Here is a 17,468-nt window from a genome sequence, read left to right as displayed (position 1 = left end):
CGCCGGCTCGCGCATGCCCGAGTGGAGGGGGCCCCGCCCTCTCGAACCGCCCCGCCAAACCGGTTCCAGCTGGAACGCGGTGCGTGGTCTGTACGGGGCGTTGGAGTGGCCGGCCGTCCCTGCGGGCTCACCCTGGTGACGACGCCTCGCTGTAGGTAGGGAAACTGAGGCTGAGGGAGGAGAGAGCCCACCGTGGGCTTTCTGTCACGCAGGTCCTGACTACTCAGCTTATCCGCTTCTAGTTGCCTCTCCGCCCCGATCCCTTGCTGTGCTCCCAAGAGCCCTAAGGATGGGTTCAGTATCACACGTGTGTGCCCTTAGACTGTATGCTCAACCTTTCCGTGCCTCATCAGTCTCTGCAAAATGTGACAACTGAGTGAGTCCCCTCTCCTCCCACAGACTAGCAGTCCATTTACAGCAGGTTCTGCCAGGCACAGGTCCTTGCTGCGTGCTAAGCCGGTTGCCTGCTTTCTGTATTTGGATCTGACGGAGGGCTGTGAGGAATGAAGACGGTAACAGTGTTTCCAGTCTTCCTTTTGCATTAAGACATAATAATGGCAAGGGCAACAGACTTACTTGACGCCAGCACTGGGCTGTAAGCACTTTAAAAGCGGGAGTTTGGCTACATCGTACTGCTATTTAGTTTCATTTGCTTTACGGAGTGAAAAGGCTTAAGTAAATTCTTGATGCACTCTGACACTCCGTTGCACCCTTCCAACCCAGTAACACTTCTTGTATAACCTTGGGCAAGTCCCCCTTTCTCTTTGGGATTCGCCAGTGCTGAATGTTCCCTGGAGAGAAACCAGGCGGAAATAGAATTTCCACAAGGAAGTCTTTGACCCTTTGATCCAGTTCACACTCTTGAACAGAAGAACTCAGGGGCAGCTCCAGTTTGGACTTCACCAAGTCTGAGAGCTTGGTACTAGAGGAATGCCAGCACACTTCTCTATTGTCCACCCACCTCGGGTCCTGTAAGGTGTGTACGGGGAGCATTTTGTGACTGGGTCCTTACCCAGGAGCTTTTCAAGTCAGGCTAGCCTCCCTGCAAAGAGGAATTGGCTGGACTCAGGCCTGAGGTGTAACACTTGCAGACAGGGCCTCAGATCCTCCTGCAGGAGCCTGGGTAAAGGGTCCTTTCCAGATAGTTGCTGATCTGTCCCAGGTGTTCAGAACTGGCACCTGGCTTGGAGGCCTGCTCATCAGTCTTCCAGTCTAGGTCACCATTTCAGGAGATTCCTTAAAAATTTGAACAGTGAAAATCTGTGCCTTCTTCACATAGTAGGCACTCAGTTACCTAGGAACCTCTCTGCACTGGCTGCTTTTGTGCGTCAACTTGACATAAGCTAGAGTCACCAGAGAGGAAGGAGCCTCAGTTGAGGAAATGCCTCCATGAGATCTAGCTGGAAGGGGAGGGCCCAGCCCACAGTGGTCCTGGGTTCTATAAGAAAGCAGGCTGAGCAAGTCCCGAGAAGCAAGCCAGTAAGCAGCACCGTCCATGGTCTCCACACTAGCTCCTGCCTCCGGGCTCCTACCTCTGCTTGAGTTCCTGTCCTGACTTCTTCCAGTGATGGATTGTGACCTGGAAGTATAAACCAAATAAACCCTTTCCTTCCACACTTGCAAAAGGTCATGGTGTTTTTGTGATAGCGATAGAAACCCTCACTAAGATAATCTGGGACAGGGGCATGGTAGACTGTAAGGAGGAAGCCTGCCTTCTGCCCAGTGCCCTGAGGAGAGGTGCCTGATTCAGCAGTAGGAAATCTTGACACTCATCCAGGAAAGGCCTCCTATGACCACTGACCCTATGGCCCGGAGAGGGCCCCTGTCTCCTGCCTGACCAGTATGACAGCCTCTAATCATCTTGTTCCCACTGCCAGATGATTCTCTTGTTCTTTGTCGAGACCTTGGGTTGCTTCCTTCCTAACTCCACTGGACAATGAAGAACTCAAGACTTTGAGAAACATCTCCTTGACCTATTTTCTGAGTAACCTTGACTATGGCACTTCCTCTAGGCTGCAGTGGCTTTGTGAACCATCCCACCCCCTGCTTTGATTGTGAGTGTGTGTGTGTGTGTGTGTGTGTGTGTGTGTGTGTGTGTGTGAGTGGGTTAAGTCAGGAATGACAGGTATGTGTAACTCTGGCCATAGCAGACATCACTAATTGGTGGTGGTGCATTTAATCTGCTTAACTCAGATTAAATCTCAAACCTTAGCTTCAGGGATCAGAAATGACACTCAAATTACAGGATGCTTGCCCTGACGCTCTGGGGATTGGATGGGCTGAGCTGACAGGAATCTGCAGTGTACTAGCCAGAGATTAGGGTGGACTAGGCTTGGGAGACAAGACCAAGGGATTTTGTCAGCCTCCCTTCCTGTGTATATGTGCAGGGGAAGGAAAAGGAATCAAAGAAAGCAGACGAGTTCTAAGGGATGAGAGAAGGGACAAAAAGAGGGGGAAAGCAGCCTGTGACTTGGGTGGACTGTTCCTCACAACCAAGGTCTAGATAACCAATATGAGGCCCAGGGAGGGACATGTACCTCTCCAGTGACACAGCAGCACTGAAGAAAGTATCCTAGGCCCCTGGACTGGAACTTGTCCAGCTCAGCCTGGAGCTTCCAGTATGGGTGGAGAATGACCTTAAGGCTCTGTACCTCTGTATGTATGCATGCACCGTATTCACACTTGAAGAGAGAGAGAATGTAACTGGTAGGATCAGGGTGCCACACAGTAGTCTCCCCACCCCCATGCCACTATCTCAGCTTCTGAATCTGTGTGATGTGATTCAGAGGGAGTGGGAGAGTCAGAGAAGGGAGGAGGGGAAGGCCCAAAGCTGGGGAACGGAAGAGAAGAGAGGGCTGAGGGAGAAACAGAAGGCGACGGCTGGAGTGGGGGAGCTGAGGAAGGATGGCAGGGAGGCTTCTCGTTGTTCTTGCTTCCTCTCAGAAGCATAAAGGAGAGGCAGGATGAGAGGCAGACCAAAGGGTCATATCACCGCCCCCATGTCCCCTCCCAGGGATCCTCTGGCTGGGGAGGGGCATGTACAAGTGGCAGCTGAGCCACTGCTGACCCGCCTGCCAGTCACCTGCCAGAGCTATTTCTGGAATGTGGAAACTGGGTCAGAAAGGAGGAGGGAGGCTGGCAGTGCTCGAAAAGGAGCTGGGAAGCTTCGAGTAGTGGGTGGGCAGTTACATGCCCTGCCCCCGCCACTCTAGAGCAGTTGGTTCTGCTAAGCGCCCACTGCCTCAAGAGCTACCCTGCACCCCCATCTTCCCACCTGCCTGCATCTGGTCTGTGAGTACATGTGCTCAGTAGAGACACAAAGAACTACATGCCTGTCAGCACCTCAGGAGGGCAAGGTAGTAAGAAGCGAGCCTTCTAAGTAGGGAGACAGTGGCTGTGTTGGTGTGTGCCTGCGGAGAGGTGGGTGATCATAAGCAGAACCTCCATGTATGGTTGTTCAACTTTTACACAGATTAAAGATGCGCCCATATGTAAGGGGTGCTATTCACAATATAGACATAATCAAATTATATAATTACTATGACTCTTTTTTGGCAGATAGACAGTAAAGGACTTTATTCTAATAGAAATTATCTCATGGTGACTTTTCAGCAGATGGTGTGGCAGAGTATCATTAGGGGCAGTGCCCTTTCTTAACTCTGCACAAAAGTACTACATGGACCAGCTGCAGCTCTGGCCAGAAGCCTGGAAATCTGGTGGCTTTGGCTTTCCTAGGTGGGAGGTGAGTATGCCTGCTGAGCATGAGAGGTCAGACAGGCGCCGGTATGTGGGGCCATTGTGGGAACCTGCGGTGAAGGCAAGTGGGGAAACCTGGAGTGGTTCTAAGGCATGCTTTCTTCACAGGTGTCTGAGTGTGGGCTTTGATGGAGACAGACAGGAACGTACTTTGTGTGTAGGGGCGAGCTGAACTAGGTATGCACATGTATATATGGGAGTATCAGCGCACAGTACATCTGTCTTCTCATCTTTCTTTGTGTATGTGACACACTTCTACGTGTGTGCACACACATGTGGATGGGTGTGTATATGTTGGGTATCATTTTCAGTCTGTACCTTATTTTTGAGAAACTCACCAATTTGGCAAGGCTGGCTGACTGACTGATTAAGGATCCACCTTCTTTGCCACCTCAGAGAGAGGATTATAGTCTGGGACGGTTTAAATGAGAATGGTCCCCATAGGCTCATATATTTGCACATTTAGTGCCTCGCTGGAGGACTTTTGAGAAGGATTGTAAGTATTAGGAGGTGTGGCCTTGCTAAGGAGTAAGTGTGTCATTGGGGTGGACTTTGAGGTTTCAAAAGTGCATGCCAGACCCAGTGTCTGTCTGCCTGTCTCTGTCTCTCTGTCTCTCTCTGTCTGTCTGTCTTGATCTCTGTCTCTCTCTCCTCCTCTCTCTGCCTACTTCCTGAGGATCAAGATGTACAACTCTCAGTTTCTTCTTCAACACCATGCCTACCTGCCCGCTGCCATGCTCCTCACCATGATGATAATGGACTAAGCCCCTGAAACTGTAAGCCAGCCCCCAATTCAATGCTTTCCTGTAGAAGAGTCACCTTGAGCCAGGCGGGGGCAGTGCTGCATGCCTTTATTCCCAGCAAACTTGGGAGGCAAAGGCAGGTAGATCTCTGAAAGTTTGAGGCCAAGATGGTTAATAGAGCTAGTTTCAGGACAACCAGGATTACACAAAGAAATCTCGTCTCACCCTCCACCCCCATCAAGTAGAGTTGAGTTAGTCATGGTGTCTCTTCACAGCAATAGAACAGCAAGAAGGTGTATTAGCACCAGACCCCCCCACCCCCGTCAACCTCATGACACTAGTAATCTACACTCAGTTCACTGCACAGCCGGTGCTTTACCAACTAAGCTATTCTTGCCAAGCCATTCTCAGCCTATGTACAGGTCTTTCCGTATGACAGTGCATGTGCGTCTGGGCAGGCATGAGACGCTGTTGCTCAGGACTTTGTTGACTATTTGTTTGTGAAAAACTCCCAAACAGTTTCACTGAAGCCCAACAGCCTTACATTTAGTAACAAATGCTGGTTCATCCAGGATGTGCAGAGTGTGTGTGTGTGTGTGTGTGTGTGTGTGTGTGTGTGAGTGTGAGTGTGTGTATGTTCTGTGATTGCCTTTATGGGTTTAAAAATTTAGGGTCTGGCTTGGCAGTGGTGTTACATGCCTTTAATCCTAGCACTTGGGAGATAGAGGCAGGCAGATTTCTGAGTTCTAGGCCAGCCTGGTCTACAGAGTGAGTTCCAGGACAGCCAGGGCTACACAGAGAAACCCTGTCTCGAAAAACAAACAAACAAACAAACAAACAAACATAAAATTTAGGGTCTGATATGGGCTTGTCACATAAAAGAGTTTGCCATGCAAGTCTGGTGGCCTGGAACCCACATGAAGCTGGAAGGGAGGGCTGGAGAGATAGCTCAGCACTTGAGAGGCAGAGATAGGCAGATCTTTGTGAGTTCCAGGCCAGCTAAGGCTACATAGTGATACCCAGTGGGAAGGGAAAGAAAAGTAGGAGAAACCTCCATGCATGGGCCACCGTTTACATGTTCATAAATACACACATCATGCACATATATACACATAGTAAAGAGAGGTGTGAAACCAATAGACTTGAGACAAAATGAGGTTGTCCTCCTACCCTTCTGCCACCTTCACAGGGAAAACACGGCCTGGCTGGGACACTGGCTCCTGAACAGCCTTTCGGCCCAGGGTATAGAACACATGGGGCACAGGCAGCTGAATGGCAAGCTCATAAGTGTTTGCTGTTGTTCCCCACCATTCGTTCTGAGGCACCATTAAGATGGTACACAACATAGACTGTGACTTCATAACAACCAAGAGCTATCACATTGGCCCCAGGACCAAGCAGTGGGGGAATGATGAGCAAACTCTTAGAGGAGGCTCGGAAAAGAAGCTTGGATTCTGTGTGAGTCAGAACTCCCAGTGAAATTCACCTATTGTGACTTCAAGTGTGCAGATATACCTGGGCAAGACCTGGCTCCTTTGGATAAGAACTTAAAGAGAAAATTCACAAAAGAAACAGCCAACCTGTCAGGGATACTTAGGGGAAACAGAAAGGGCCCAGAAATTGCTGAGTTGGAAAATAAATCTGTCAGCTTTAGTCTTGAGCTAGTAGATCATTTTCAAATTAAGATATAGCCTAAGAAAAAGATCAAGACAAAGTCATTGCCTGTTAAAATACCACACAGAATGGGGTTTAGGCTTTTAATCTCAGCACTTGGGAGGCAGAAGCAGGCTAATCTCTGTGAGTTCAAGGTCAACCTCCTCTACATAGAGATCCAAGCTAGCCAGGGCTAATTAGTGAGATCCTATCTTAAAAAAGAAAGAAAGGAAGGAAGGAAGGAGGGAAGGAAAGAAGGGAGGTGGAGAGATGGCTCAGTGACTAAGAGCACTGACTACTCTTTCAGAGGTCTTGAGTTCAATTCCCAGCACCCACATGGTGGCTCACAACCATCTGAAATGGGATCTGATGCCCTCTTGTGGGGTGTCTGAAGACAGCTATGGTGTATTCCTATAAATAAAATAAATAAATCTTTTTTTTTAAAGGAAGGAAGGAAAGAAAAAAGAAAAAAGCATTTGCTATTCTTACAGAATGTGGAGTTTGGCTCACAACTGCCTATAAATCCAGTTCTAGGGGATCTGACACACTCTTCTGGCCACTATGGTCACCTGCATGTGGGTAATGCATATACAGAAAAGCAGGTACACACACATACACATAAAGCAGGGCAGTGGTGACGCACACCTTTAATCCCAGCACTTGGGAAGCAGAAACAGGCGGATTTCTGAGTTCGAGGCCAGCCTGGTCTACAGAGTGAGTTCCAGGACAGCCAGGGCTACACAGAGAAACTCTGTCTTGAAAAACCAAAACAAGGGCTGGAGAAATGGCTCAGCAGTTAAGAGTAGTGACTGCTCTTCTGAAGGTTCTGAGTTCAAATCCCAGCAACCACATGGTGGCTCACAACCATCCGTAATGAGATCTGACAACTTCTTCTGGAATGTCTGAAGACAGCTACAGTGTAGTTACATATAATAATAAATAAATCTAGAAAAAAGAAAGAAAAAAAAAAACAAAACAAAAAACAAAACCAACCCCCCCCAAACCAACCAACCAACCAACAATAAAAAAAACCACATACACATAAATAAAAACTTGTCAGGTGGTCAAAGGAGCGGTAGGAAAGCTCAATGGTATGGTTACAGCGTGCCCAGTGTCGGAATAGTCAAGTAAAGGGAGATGGGACTCAGTGATTGTGGATATGACTTTGGCACAAAAGGTTACATGAAATTAAACTGAATAAATTAAATAAAACGTGTTTGAGCTAGGTCAATCAGCTTCTGCTAAAGAAGATGAATCCTTCTACCATTTGTAGGCAGGCAAGGTCCAAAGTTCATTTCTCAGGGTAGGAAATCTCTAGAACTCATCTCCTATCTCACAGCTTAGGGGGATCTTGGGTAGGCCAAGTGTTCTTTATGAGAGAGGCATGAATACATGTGTGGGATGCAGCGGACTGAATTATTACCACTGAGCTTCATCCCTCTGTGCACACACCCTTTGCTACAGGGATACAGTCTCCTCTACAAGAGCGGGAGTCCTCACCCTTGACTGCGAGCTCAGTCATCCAACTTGCCTTACCCAGTGGGATGTTTGCTTATGTGGGGCCTTGAATGTGCTTGTTAGTTAGGCTCGCTCTCTTAGAGGAACTCATCCTGGGTAGACTGCTTATCTCCGGAGGACCTCTGGTTCCAGAGAAGCAGGAGGCCGACACACACACTTGGGGACGCCCACTGTTGTGCTAGGTTTGTTGTGCAGTGTTACTGAAGCAAGAGCTACAGCACAGAGGGGCCCACCTGGTCCTGGGTTCTGGGATGTGCAGCTATGGGTCTGCGCACTCATGAGTCATGGGGGTTGGAGGAAGTCGAGGGTTTATTTGCAGTGAATTTCTGTGGATGTCCTGTGGCCTTCTAAGCCCATCTCAAAAGCACATGGGAGGCAGAGGCAGGCAAGTGTCAGTTTGAGGCCAGCCTGGTCTACAGAGCAAGTTCCAGGACTACATAGAGAAACCCTGTCTTAAAAACATGCCCCCCCCCCACCAACAACAATAAAAAATTTCTCAGGGACATGAGGATGTGGAGAGGGTGATTGTTACCTGAGATTCCCATTGGTGCAGCAGAGCTCTGGGACAGCGCGTGACAGAGCTCTTTCTGGATTTGGAAGCCATGGAAAGGCAGCCTCCCCCCCCCCCCCCCCCCCCCCCCCCAGCCTGGAGACTTCTGAAGTAGTAGCGGGTTGGCCTACATGACCGCAGGCCTAAAAGGAAGACACTAAGTACATCCTCCAAGAGGCAACTATGTTGCGTTTCAAACAGGCCAAAAAAGGCTCACAGGGTAGGGGGTGGGGCTGCAGCTGTCTCCAGAGGGCTCTGTCCTAGGATAAACTGCACAGCAAAAAGGCAGGCGGAGTGAGGACCACTAGATGGAGACACCGAGGGGGAAGGTACCAGGAAGCCCGTTCCAGACAGGATAAGAAACCAGGCTGTGGGCTTCAGTTGCTCAGTGTCCCAAAACCAGTAGAACCAGAAACAACAGTGAACAAGACCCAAAGAATAACCAACCACGACGCCCAGCTCCTCACCAGGGTTTTCCAGCCACGGTAGGCCCCAGGTGCAGCAGCATGAGGTCTGCGCACACTAAGACTAGACTAGAGGGACTAAAATCGAGGCTATTCCTTCAGGTATATAAGGGGCCAGAGTTTGGGGATCTGCCCTGGGATACCCACTAGGGGTAGGATGGGAAGTCTGCAGGGTATAGGTGGTACAGTGGGACTGCTGTTTCTGCTCTGTCCCCTAAAGGACCAGTTCATTTAATCAATGTTGGTCACCTGTGTACAACATCTGTGGGACTCAGGTTCTCTTAGTGTCATCTAATACCAGCAGCCATCTCTTCTTACACAATCCAACCCTTGACTGGCATGGAGGATCAGAGCAGAAGTTATGAAGCAGTTATAACAGTAGTACCTGTTATACACCCAGCAGATGGTGTATTCTTAGGATCTGTACATGGTGAGAATGTTACAGGTAAGCTTCCTGTGTAGTCTAGCAACCCCAGGACTCTATAAAGGACTGGAAGAGCAGACCCAGGGCGGTCTCAACCAGCCCGCACTTCCTACTGTGGCCCCCGGTCTGACTTTCTGGTTTTGCCTTGCTTGCGCACACAGTATGGCTCCTTCCTCTGCTCACACAGGTCATCTTTAGAGAATTCAGAGCAATGTGAGGATGCCAGGGCCATCCCTGACTGTGAACATGAGAGACAGACTCACCCACTGGGAAAGCTGGGAGCAGATTTAACCCCTCGTTACACTCTTTTTTGCGTTCCCTGAAGGTTCCTGCCTTCCCTATAGGTTTGTCTACACAGCTAACCCCAAGTGGGTTAGTAAGCCCCGGCTATAAGCAGGAGGCAACTCTAAGCAGGAGGCAGTTAGGGATCTCTGGGTGGTCAGTTTCTGCTGGCTGTTTGGCTTCACTATTTTTAGCTGTTAGTTTTCCACTGTCCCTTCTGTGGTGACCTATGGGTTCCTTCCCAGCATCTCTCTAGGCTGCCCACCTGTGTTCCCCTTGTGAACAGCACGAAATGAATAAAACACCAACTTCCTGCGTATGGCACTCACTTGGAAGTGTGCGACTGTTGCTGAGGCTGCCGGTGCTGGGCGGTGGGGAGAGGGACTGCAGGGAGACGCTGTCCTCCTCCTGCGAGCAGCCTGCCTGGATGGCTCGCAGGTAGCTGTGGCTGCGTGAGCGGAAGTAGCTGGGCAGCGGTAAGTCCAGCGCCTCCGCGGCTGTCGACTCGGCCTCGCTGCAGGCTGATTCACAAGCTGCCTCATACTGGTCGCTCAGATCTGCCTCCCGGACCTGTCCAGACAGAGGCGGGCATCAGAGTCTGGCTTTGCCAGTCTTTGCTGGTCTAACTCGGTTTTTAGGGCTACAGGTTTTGCTTGGTTGGCCCTTAGCCTATCTCTCCTCCGCTCGCCTCACTCAGAGTACAAATGAGCTCTTAAGGATTAAACAGCCCTCTCACCTCTGTGGGTCTGCATTTTCCCATCAACAATAAGAAAAATGCTGGAATATAGCAAGATGTTTTAACAATATTAAACCTTGTTGTCTGTATGAATCTACTGAATTCAGCATGAAACAATCTGATCCATTGGTAATGCCTGGCCTGGGTGTTAGGAGAAGGGTTTATTGGATGTGATGGGTATTTATCATTTCATAAGTTCTATAAGACAAAACAAAACAAAACAGACAAAACCCAAACCCTTGAGGGACAGTAGGAGAAAGACACTCGTCAAAAGGGAACCTAGCGAAGAAGGATCAGAACCAGCACTCCAAATATGTAAGGAATAGTAATGTAGTGGATGCTGTGGTATGGAGAGAGGTCTGGAGAGGAGGCAGAGGCTAGAGATGAGCGGATGCAATAGCTTGGTGAGCACTGGGGATAACTGATAACTACCAGGGCAATAGGGAGAGTGGCTGTGGGTATATTTGCCATCTCAAATTACACAGTTCCTGCGCATCTCTCCAGAAATCACCACCCAGGATCCTGCAGACGGGAGGCCAGAGGTGTGACACAGAGGAGCCTCGCCACACATACACTCTGAAGATTCTGGTAGGACTTACTGATTTTCATTTCAGGCTATGTTGGCAACAGAGTCAGCTGGCCACAGGTGGACACTAGGTAGAAGCCGGAGGAGGAGGCACAGTGCACTGAAGGTCATGTTGAGTGACAATGGATCTGGGCCGGCTCTAACCCAGCAGCATGACCTCAGCAGACCTCAGGGCTGGCTTGAGTATGCCTTTCCTTGTCTGCATTAAAGGGAACAGCCTGGGTGCATCTTTTAGGCCAAATGCCTGGATGGTTTCTCACAGAATTGAGAAGGTGTTTAGAAAGGTTTGAACCTGTGCTGTCATGGTAGCTATGAGACTCACGTGACCATGCCATTTAGGTTTCAATCAATTAGAATTGAATAAAGTTTGGTAGACATACTGTCACACGGACAGACATGGATCGTAGACCGTTGGCTATCACCGCGGGCAGTTCCACTGGACAATCTGCTAAGTTAAAATCAGGCCACATGCCATACCCAGACTACAGCTGCAGGGGACATCAAGGCATCATGTTCTCTTTTAAAGCTGAAAACTGAGGGATTTTTGAGAGCCCCTCTGCCTGCCTGGGGCAACAAGGTCTTGCTTTAGGTCTGCACCGTAGGAGCAGAGCTCTGAAGCACACTGCCCAGGTTTCGACTGTGGACCCATCATCTCCCTTACTATATGAATGTGGGCAAATCATCTACTTTGTGCCTCAGTTTTCCATCTATAAAATGGGGCTGATAACAATCTTAGTTTCAAAGTGCTGTCAAAACTAAATGAGGGCTGGGTGTAGTTGCCCATCTCAGTGCTTGGGATATAGAGGCAGGGGGATCTGTTGAGGTTTGGTCTGCTGCTGTGTATTGTAACCCCCAGTAGCTGTCAAAGCCAAATACAATAACCACGGTCTGAGTCTCATTCATTCGTAAGTTAGATGGGAGATGTGGTGGTTTGAATATGCCTGGTCCAGGGGGTGGCGCCATTAGGAGGGGTAGCCTGTTGGAGGAAGTATGTCATGGTGGGCGTAGGCTTTAAGACCCTCCTCCTAATCACATGGGAGCCAGTCTTCTAGCAGCCTTCAGATGAAGATGCAGAACTCTCAGCTCCTCCTGCACCATGTCTGGCTGGATGCTGCCATGCTCCTGCCTGGATGATAATGGACTGAACCTCTGAACTTGTAAGTCAGCCCCAATTAAATGTTGTTCGTATAAGAGTTGCCTTGGTCATGGTGTCTGTTCACAGCAGTAAAACCCTAACTGAGATGGGGGATAAGTTTAAATTGGGTCAACTACACATTTCCTGCCCCTTGGGGCTGTAAGGCGAGGGATCACTCTAGGGATGGGTGTCCAGAGGAAGTATAATTCAGACAGACACACAGACAGCCACAACCACACTGGCATCACACCTACCAACTTTTATAAAGTTGAAAAGTTGCCATATTCACACCGACACCTCCACACCCTTAAGGGTCCAGAACCCTGAGGTTCTGGAAAGGGGAAAGCCAGGGGACCCGAGCCTGTTACAGAGGTGCCTCCAACCCCTAACCTGTCTAAATGGAAGTCTGGTCTCACCCAAGGAGAGAGAAGCAGAGGGAGAGTGGGTGGTTCCTTAAGGAGAAAGTACATCACCATCCAGCTGACTACAAACCAGCTTGGGAGCGACGGGCCAGCCAATCCCCCTGGCCTGACCCAACGGAAGGCAGGAGACGTTATGGTTCTCCCCCATTGCTCTGCTTCAGTTCCACTGCCCTGCAGCGTCTTCTTGTCCATCCATAGAACCTCGCTCATGTTTTCCCAGTCACAGTGAAGTGATGGCTCAAGGTCAGGACAAGATGATGTCGCTGCACCCCCATCCTCACAGGGGCTGCTATCCTAACACAGTTCTGCTTGGACCTAGCCCAGACTGAGTATGGGGGCCCCTTATCTGAAGGCTTAGGGCCCAGCCCTGTACTCTAGTTTGGGGAGCAAGACTGGCAGACATACTGACCTGTTGATCATGGCCAAACAACTGGGGGATCAGGGAAGCCTGTCCAAAGACCTGTGGGAGAGAGAGGGTGCAGTTCACAGGAGGGCCAGGCCTCGTCTGGGCTGCTCAGGACTCTTCCCTACCCTGTGTGGATTCTGTTTCCAAGTTTTGCTCGGCTTCCTCAGGGGTGGGAAGCTCGCTTCCGAGAGCTCACTTCCGAGGCTGGCATTATTGAGGACATGTTCTCTGCACTCTTCCTGGCACCGTGGGTGCTCTACCCACCTCTTTTTCTCCTGGGCAGGCAGCCCAGTCAGAAACACAGGTCAGAGATGGTACCCAAGACACACCCTGGACAGTGTGTAACTTTAGGGCACCTATGCAGCTCAAGGCATTCAACCTTGTAGGGGTAAAGTTTTGGGGAAAGTCAGAGGACCCTGGAGTAGAAGAGATCTTGGGCTGGGAAAGGAGCAGTGGGTGAAGTCTGTGGAGGACCCCCAGCATGGCAGATCCTGATGCCTTTCTATATAACTAAGGGCAAAGGTATTCTGGGTACCTAGGGCAGGCAGGGATGGAGAAGGAGTATGTGAAGGACAGAGCTATGGAGATGGAGACACACAGAAGACCTAGGGAAAATGTAGGGAACAAGGGGAGAAAAAGGCAGGCAGGGAGGAAGGGAGAGAGAGAAGGAGGGAGGGGAGAGAAGGAGGGACAGACACAGTAAGCCAGGAGAGAGCTGGTGAGATGGGTGAGGCCAGGCATGACATGTCTACCAAGACAACACCTATTGAGCCTCTGCCTGCTGGGTGCAGGGCTAGAGGGAACAAGTGTGTGTAGGGAAACCCTAGCCTTAAGAGGCAGAATGGCACAGACATCGTGAACTAATTGATTCCAGGGGCCAGGGAATGATAGGCTAGCTGGGGCCTGGGAACAGCATCGGGGACTGTATGCAGAGTGACTAGGAAAGGCTTCTCTGAGGGATCATCTGAGACGGAGGCAGCAGCTGAGCAGGACACTGGACAGACAGTGATGCACCGGTCCCCCCGCCCCCCTAGTCACCCTCACCTGGCTGATACAGCTGGAGTCATTGAGGCTGTCACTGATGGGGTTGTAGTCCTCTTCCCAGCTGGGGCACTTGGAAGGCAGCAGCATGTCTACGGAATCTAAGCGGTCCAGACTCCTGGCAGGGAAAGGGGTAGACAGGGCTCAGCCCATCCACTGTTCAACCGGGAACTGAGGCCAGCGGGGAGAAGACTGCCCAAGACTATGCAGCAGCCGAGGGGAAATGGAACTGCTGTCAGCCAGGGCAAGGTGGGGGGCTTCAAGCAAAGGGAGAAAGAACTCCCACCGTTGGGAGACCCAATAAAAGCAGTGGCAGACAGCCTTCACCTGTAATGCCCATTATGGCCTCAAGGTGGCAGAATATACTTGCATTTGTCTGTTTTAAACTGGAGGACATGCAACCTAGTCTGAAGCTACAAAACTGAAAATCCGAGGCAATTCCAGAGACTAGACGGAGGTGGGTGGAGGCTAATAGCCTTGGTATTTACCCGAAAATGCCCAAAGGTCCTCAGGGCCACTGTGATAGCCAGATATGGGCTTGCTGCTCGCCCTGAAGACCTAGTTTCTCAGTCTTTCTCATATTACCTACCCCTGGACCTCCCCAGCCTTACTCTAGGTCAGTTTGAGCTCCTGACACTCGGGGCTTGGACTAGCCTCTAGCTTTCTGCAGAGAGTGCCTAGCGAGTCACCACCTCTTTTCTTTTTTTTTTAAAAGATTTAATTATTTATTATTATATGTAAGTATACTGTAGCTGACTTCAGACGCACCAGCAGAGAGAGAGGGTGTCAGATCTCATTAAGGGTGGTTATGAGCCACCATGTGGTTGCTGGGATTGAACTCAGGACCTTTGGAAGAGCAGTCAGTGCTCTTACCCGCTAAGCCATCTCACCAGCCCCGAGTCACCACCTCTTGCTCCCACTTCATGGTCCTTATTTATGGAATAGGGATGATACAATGCTGGCCCTGGGGTAAGGACTTCAGGATGCAGATGCGAGTACACCAGGGCAAGCACAGTAGCTAGCAAGACCAGGGTCAACAGATGTCAACCGTTACTATAACTCTCACCAAGGCTGGCTCTAGTCATGAAGGGTGAAGGACCCTGGGGCAACTCACCTGTGCATATGACTCCTGTGGCGGAATTTAGCTAAACCAGTCACTCGGCTTATCACTATGAGCAGGGCTTAACTGTAAGTGGGGCTGTTTGGGGGAACACGTTGTTAGCAGCCAGGGCTAACCTAAGCATGAGAAAACTCTTACTGGGGGGTATTCACCTAGACCTGCGTGAGAGCTGAGAAACGGGATCCATCTGCAGGCCAGGGTTCTGCTATCCAAAGGGGAGGAGGAGGCCAGGCTCCAAAGACACAGGGTATACAGTGTGAAGCTCACCCAGGGGACACAGCTGGTTCTAAGGATAGGACTGCAAGTTCTGAGACCTTCCTCTGAGAAATATTGTCTGGACAGGCCAGCCATTAAGTTAAAGCGGCGGCTCTTACAGGGTCCGACTCAAGGGGCGTGCCGTGCACGAAGGGGTGGGGCTCCAGCAGGGCTGTCGTTCTAGCCTGGAGGATGGGCTACAGCTTACCTGCGGGGGTTGCTCTGTTCTCCCAGGGACTGCTGCGTGGCCCTCAGGTAGCTCTGACGCCTTGCTGCAGTCTTGGGCGAAGGCTTGGGACTACCACCTCCAGACTCATCGCTGTCTTCATCGCCCATGGCCTTGATATAGCTGCCACTGCGCATGCGCCGGCACGGGATGGGGCCCTCAGTGGTGCTATCCATTTCTCGAGGGGACAGCAGCGTGGTGCTCCACTCTCCCCCTCCACCGGGCACCTGGAATATCCAGAGACAGGACTCAGGTGGGATCTAGCGGCCAGCCAGGTTTCCAGCCAGTCACTCAAAGAATAGGGTCTCACAAACCCATCCATTTCCACTTTGACACCTTGAGCCTTCTCTGCTGGCTTTCTTGTCCTTGATCACCCACCATCAGCAAGCCCTGGGTCGGGAAGATTCTAGAAGTCTCTCTGCCACAGCTTGAGTGCCTGGCCTTACCCAAGTCCATTCCATTTCAAGCTGGGTTTGTTCCAGCAAAACTTCCCACTCCTGTGATGACAATGGCCTCACTGCAGCTACACTTACCGGGCATTCCTTATGTCCCATCTCCTCTGGCGACACTCCAGGGGATGGAATAGGAGCCCATGGTGAAAACACCGAGTCCAAAGGAAGACCCAGAATCTGAGCCTGGCTCTATAATGGCCACTAGAGGTCCCTGGATGGGGATCAGAGACCCCCTAGTACACCAATGTGATGCCCCAGAATCAACATTCTTTGTTCTACACCCATCTGTGACAGAGGGAAGTGCTGTGCCCAGCTGGTCATCCTGTTCCAAGTGGCTCTTCCACATCTGTCACTGTCAGCTGCTCTCGGGTACTAGGGTGCGCAGTCTACACTCCAGTCTCTTGACTCACTCTTGGATACATCTTGGTTACTTCGGGCACATCATGGCATTTACGCGCTTTAGAAGCAGGGGCCGTGTCCCGTATGGATCTTAGCACACTCAGAGCCGGCACATGCCTGGCCTGCTCTCTTACGTTCTTCAGCAGACACTCCCAGCATACTTCACGTCTTCTTAAGGACACACACCAGGGGCCTCCTCATACCCCCTCCAACAGAGATGATCCAACGTCAAACACCCCTACGAGGTCACTGCGCCTGCGCACAAACACTATGTCGTAAGATTGCCACCACACACATGGGGAAGCTGCTCGCCTCCCAGAGAATGCCAGGCCCACGGGCTTCAGGACACAGCAAGCCCTTCATCAGGGATTCAAGTGCACACTCCCTGATCAGCGTGACCGGATGGTACCACATCCTTCTTGGACCTTTGATACTGGTGGCTACCTCCTGTCAAGGACCTACTTCCTAAACTCAGCCTTCCCTCAAGCGCCAGCCGACCACCTAGCCAGCTAGTCACCAGGACCTATGACTTCTCCCTCCCAAATCACCAGATGGTCTTTCCCCAGGGGAAGGGGACCTTGAGCATCCCTGCTCAGAACTTGTGGCCAACCCACCTGCTCACCCAGTCATCCAGCAGGCAGCACAAGCCCCCAAGGCCCAGGGTCCTCTCCTGATGTCTTGAAAGCATGTCCTACGTCAGACCCAACCACACTGACTGGAGAGAGTGCAGGTCACACACTTCCCTTAAATGTCTAAACTAAGGTAGCACACAGACAGCCACAAAACCCCTCAATATATTTAAAAGGTGGCCTCAATTTCAATTTCCTGCTACTGCAAAAACATGCCCCTCCCCCACAGTGTCACTGTCCTTGGAATTTTATATAGAAGGACAAGAATGTGAGCCTTGTCGCACCTTGGAGTTCATCGTTTCATAATGCAACTGGTGTGACTTCTGCGTGCCAGCCAGGCACGTGCTGGCACACGCTGCAGACAAAGTGCATGCTCACTACTTAGAAGAGCAGCCCCTTCCATGTGTGATCTATTCCTGTCACTTCTACCACTGGGCTCCATCTCCACACCCTACGGTGCAGAGCCTTACCCCACCTCACTGTGCAGCAGCAACCCTGAATGAAGCCAAACCTTCAGCTGCCCTCAGGTAGCAAAGCTTTATTATATGAATTCCTCAAGACAAGCCCGCCTCTATCCCATGTGCCAGGCCTTGGGGCTGGTGGCCCTAGGCAGCCCCTTACCCACATTGACTCCCATCTGATCCTGGCCCTCAGGACTGTGGGTCACCTAG

General features: G+C 50.8%; 1 protein-coding gene and 1 long non-coding RNA gene across 2 annotated transcripts in view; one reads left to right on the top strand and one right to left on the bottom strand.

Moving 5' to 3' along the window:
* Dlgap4 (DLG associated protein 4) overlaps positions 1–17,468 on the bottom strand; it is a 151,490-nt gene that overhangs the window by 41,347 nt on the left and 92,675 nt on the right. The window contains exons 4-7 of the mRNA XM_031372505.1: positions 15,300–15,544; positions 13,720–13,834; positions 12,679–12,729; positions 9,720–9,960 (exon numbers count right to left, since the gene is read on the bottom strand). Of these exons, the coding sequence (XP_031228365.1) occupies positions 9,720–9,960; positions 12,679–12,729; positions 13,720–13,834; positions 15,300–15,544 (652 nt within the window). The remainder of the gene's footprint in view (positions 1–9,719; positions 9,961–12,678; positions 12,730–13,719; positions 13,835–15,299; positions 15,545–17,468) is intronic.
* Positions 78–3,971, top strand: LOC116091277. Its single transcript, XR_004118985.1, has 3 exons — positions 78–155; positions 3,616–3,742; positions 3,865–3,971. It is a non-coding gene; the product is annotated as an uncharacterized LOC116091277 (long non-coding RNA).

The sequence above is a fragment of the Mastomys coucha genome, unplaced genomic scaffold (genome assembly GCF_008632895.1).
Source record: "Mastomys coucha isolate ucsf_1 unplaced genomic scaffold, UCSF_Mcou_1 pScaffold15, whole genome shotgun sequence".
Classification (NCBI taxonomy): Eukaryota; Metazoa; Chordata; class Mammalia; order Rodentia; family Muridae; genus Mastomys; species Mastomys coucha.
Note: the sequence above shows the minus strand (reverse complement) of the source record. Positions and strands in the feature narration are given on the sequence as shown.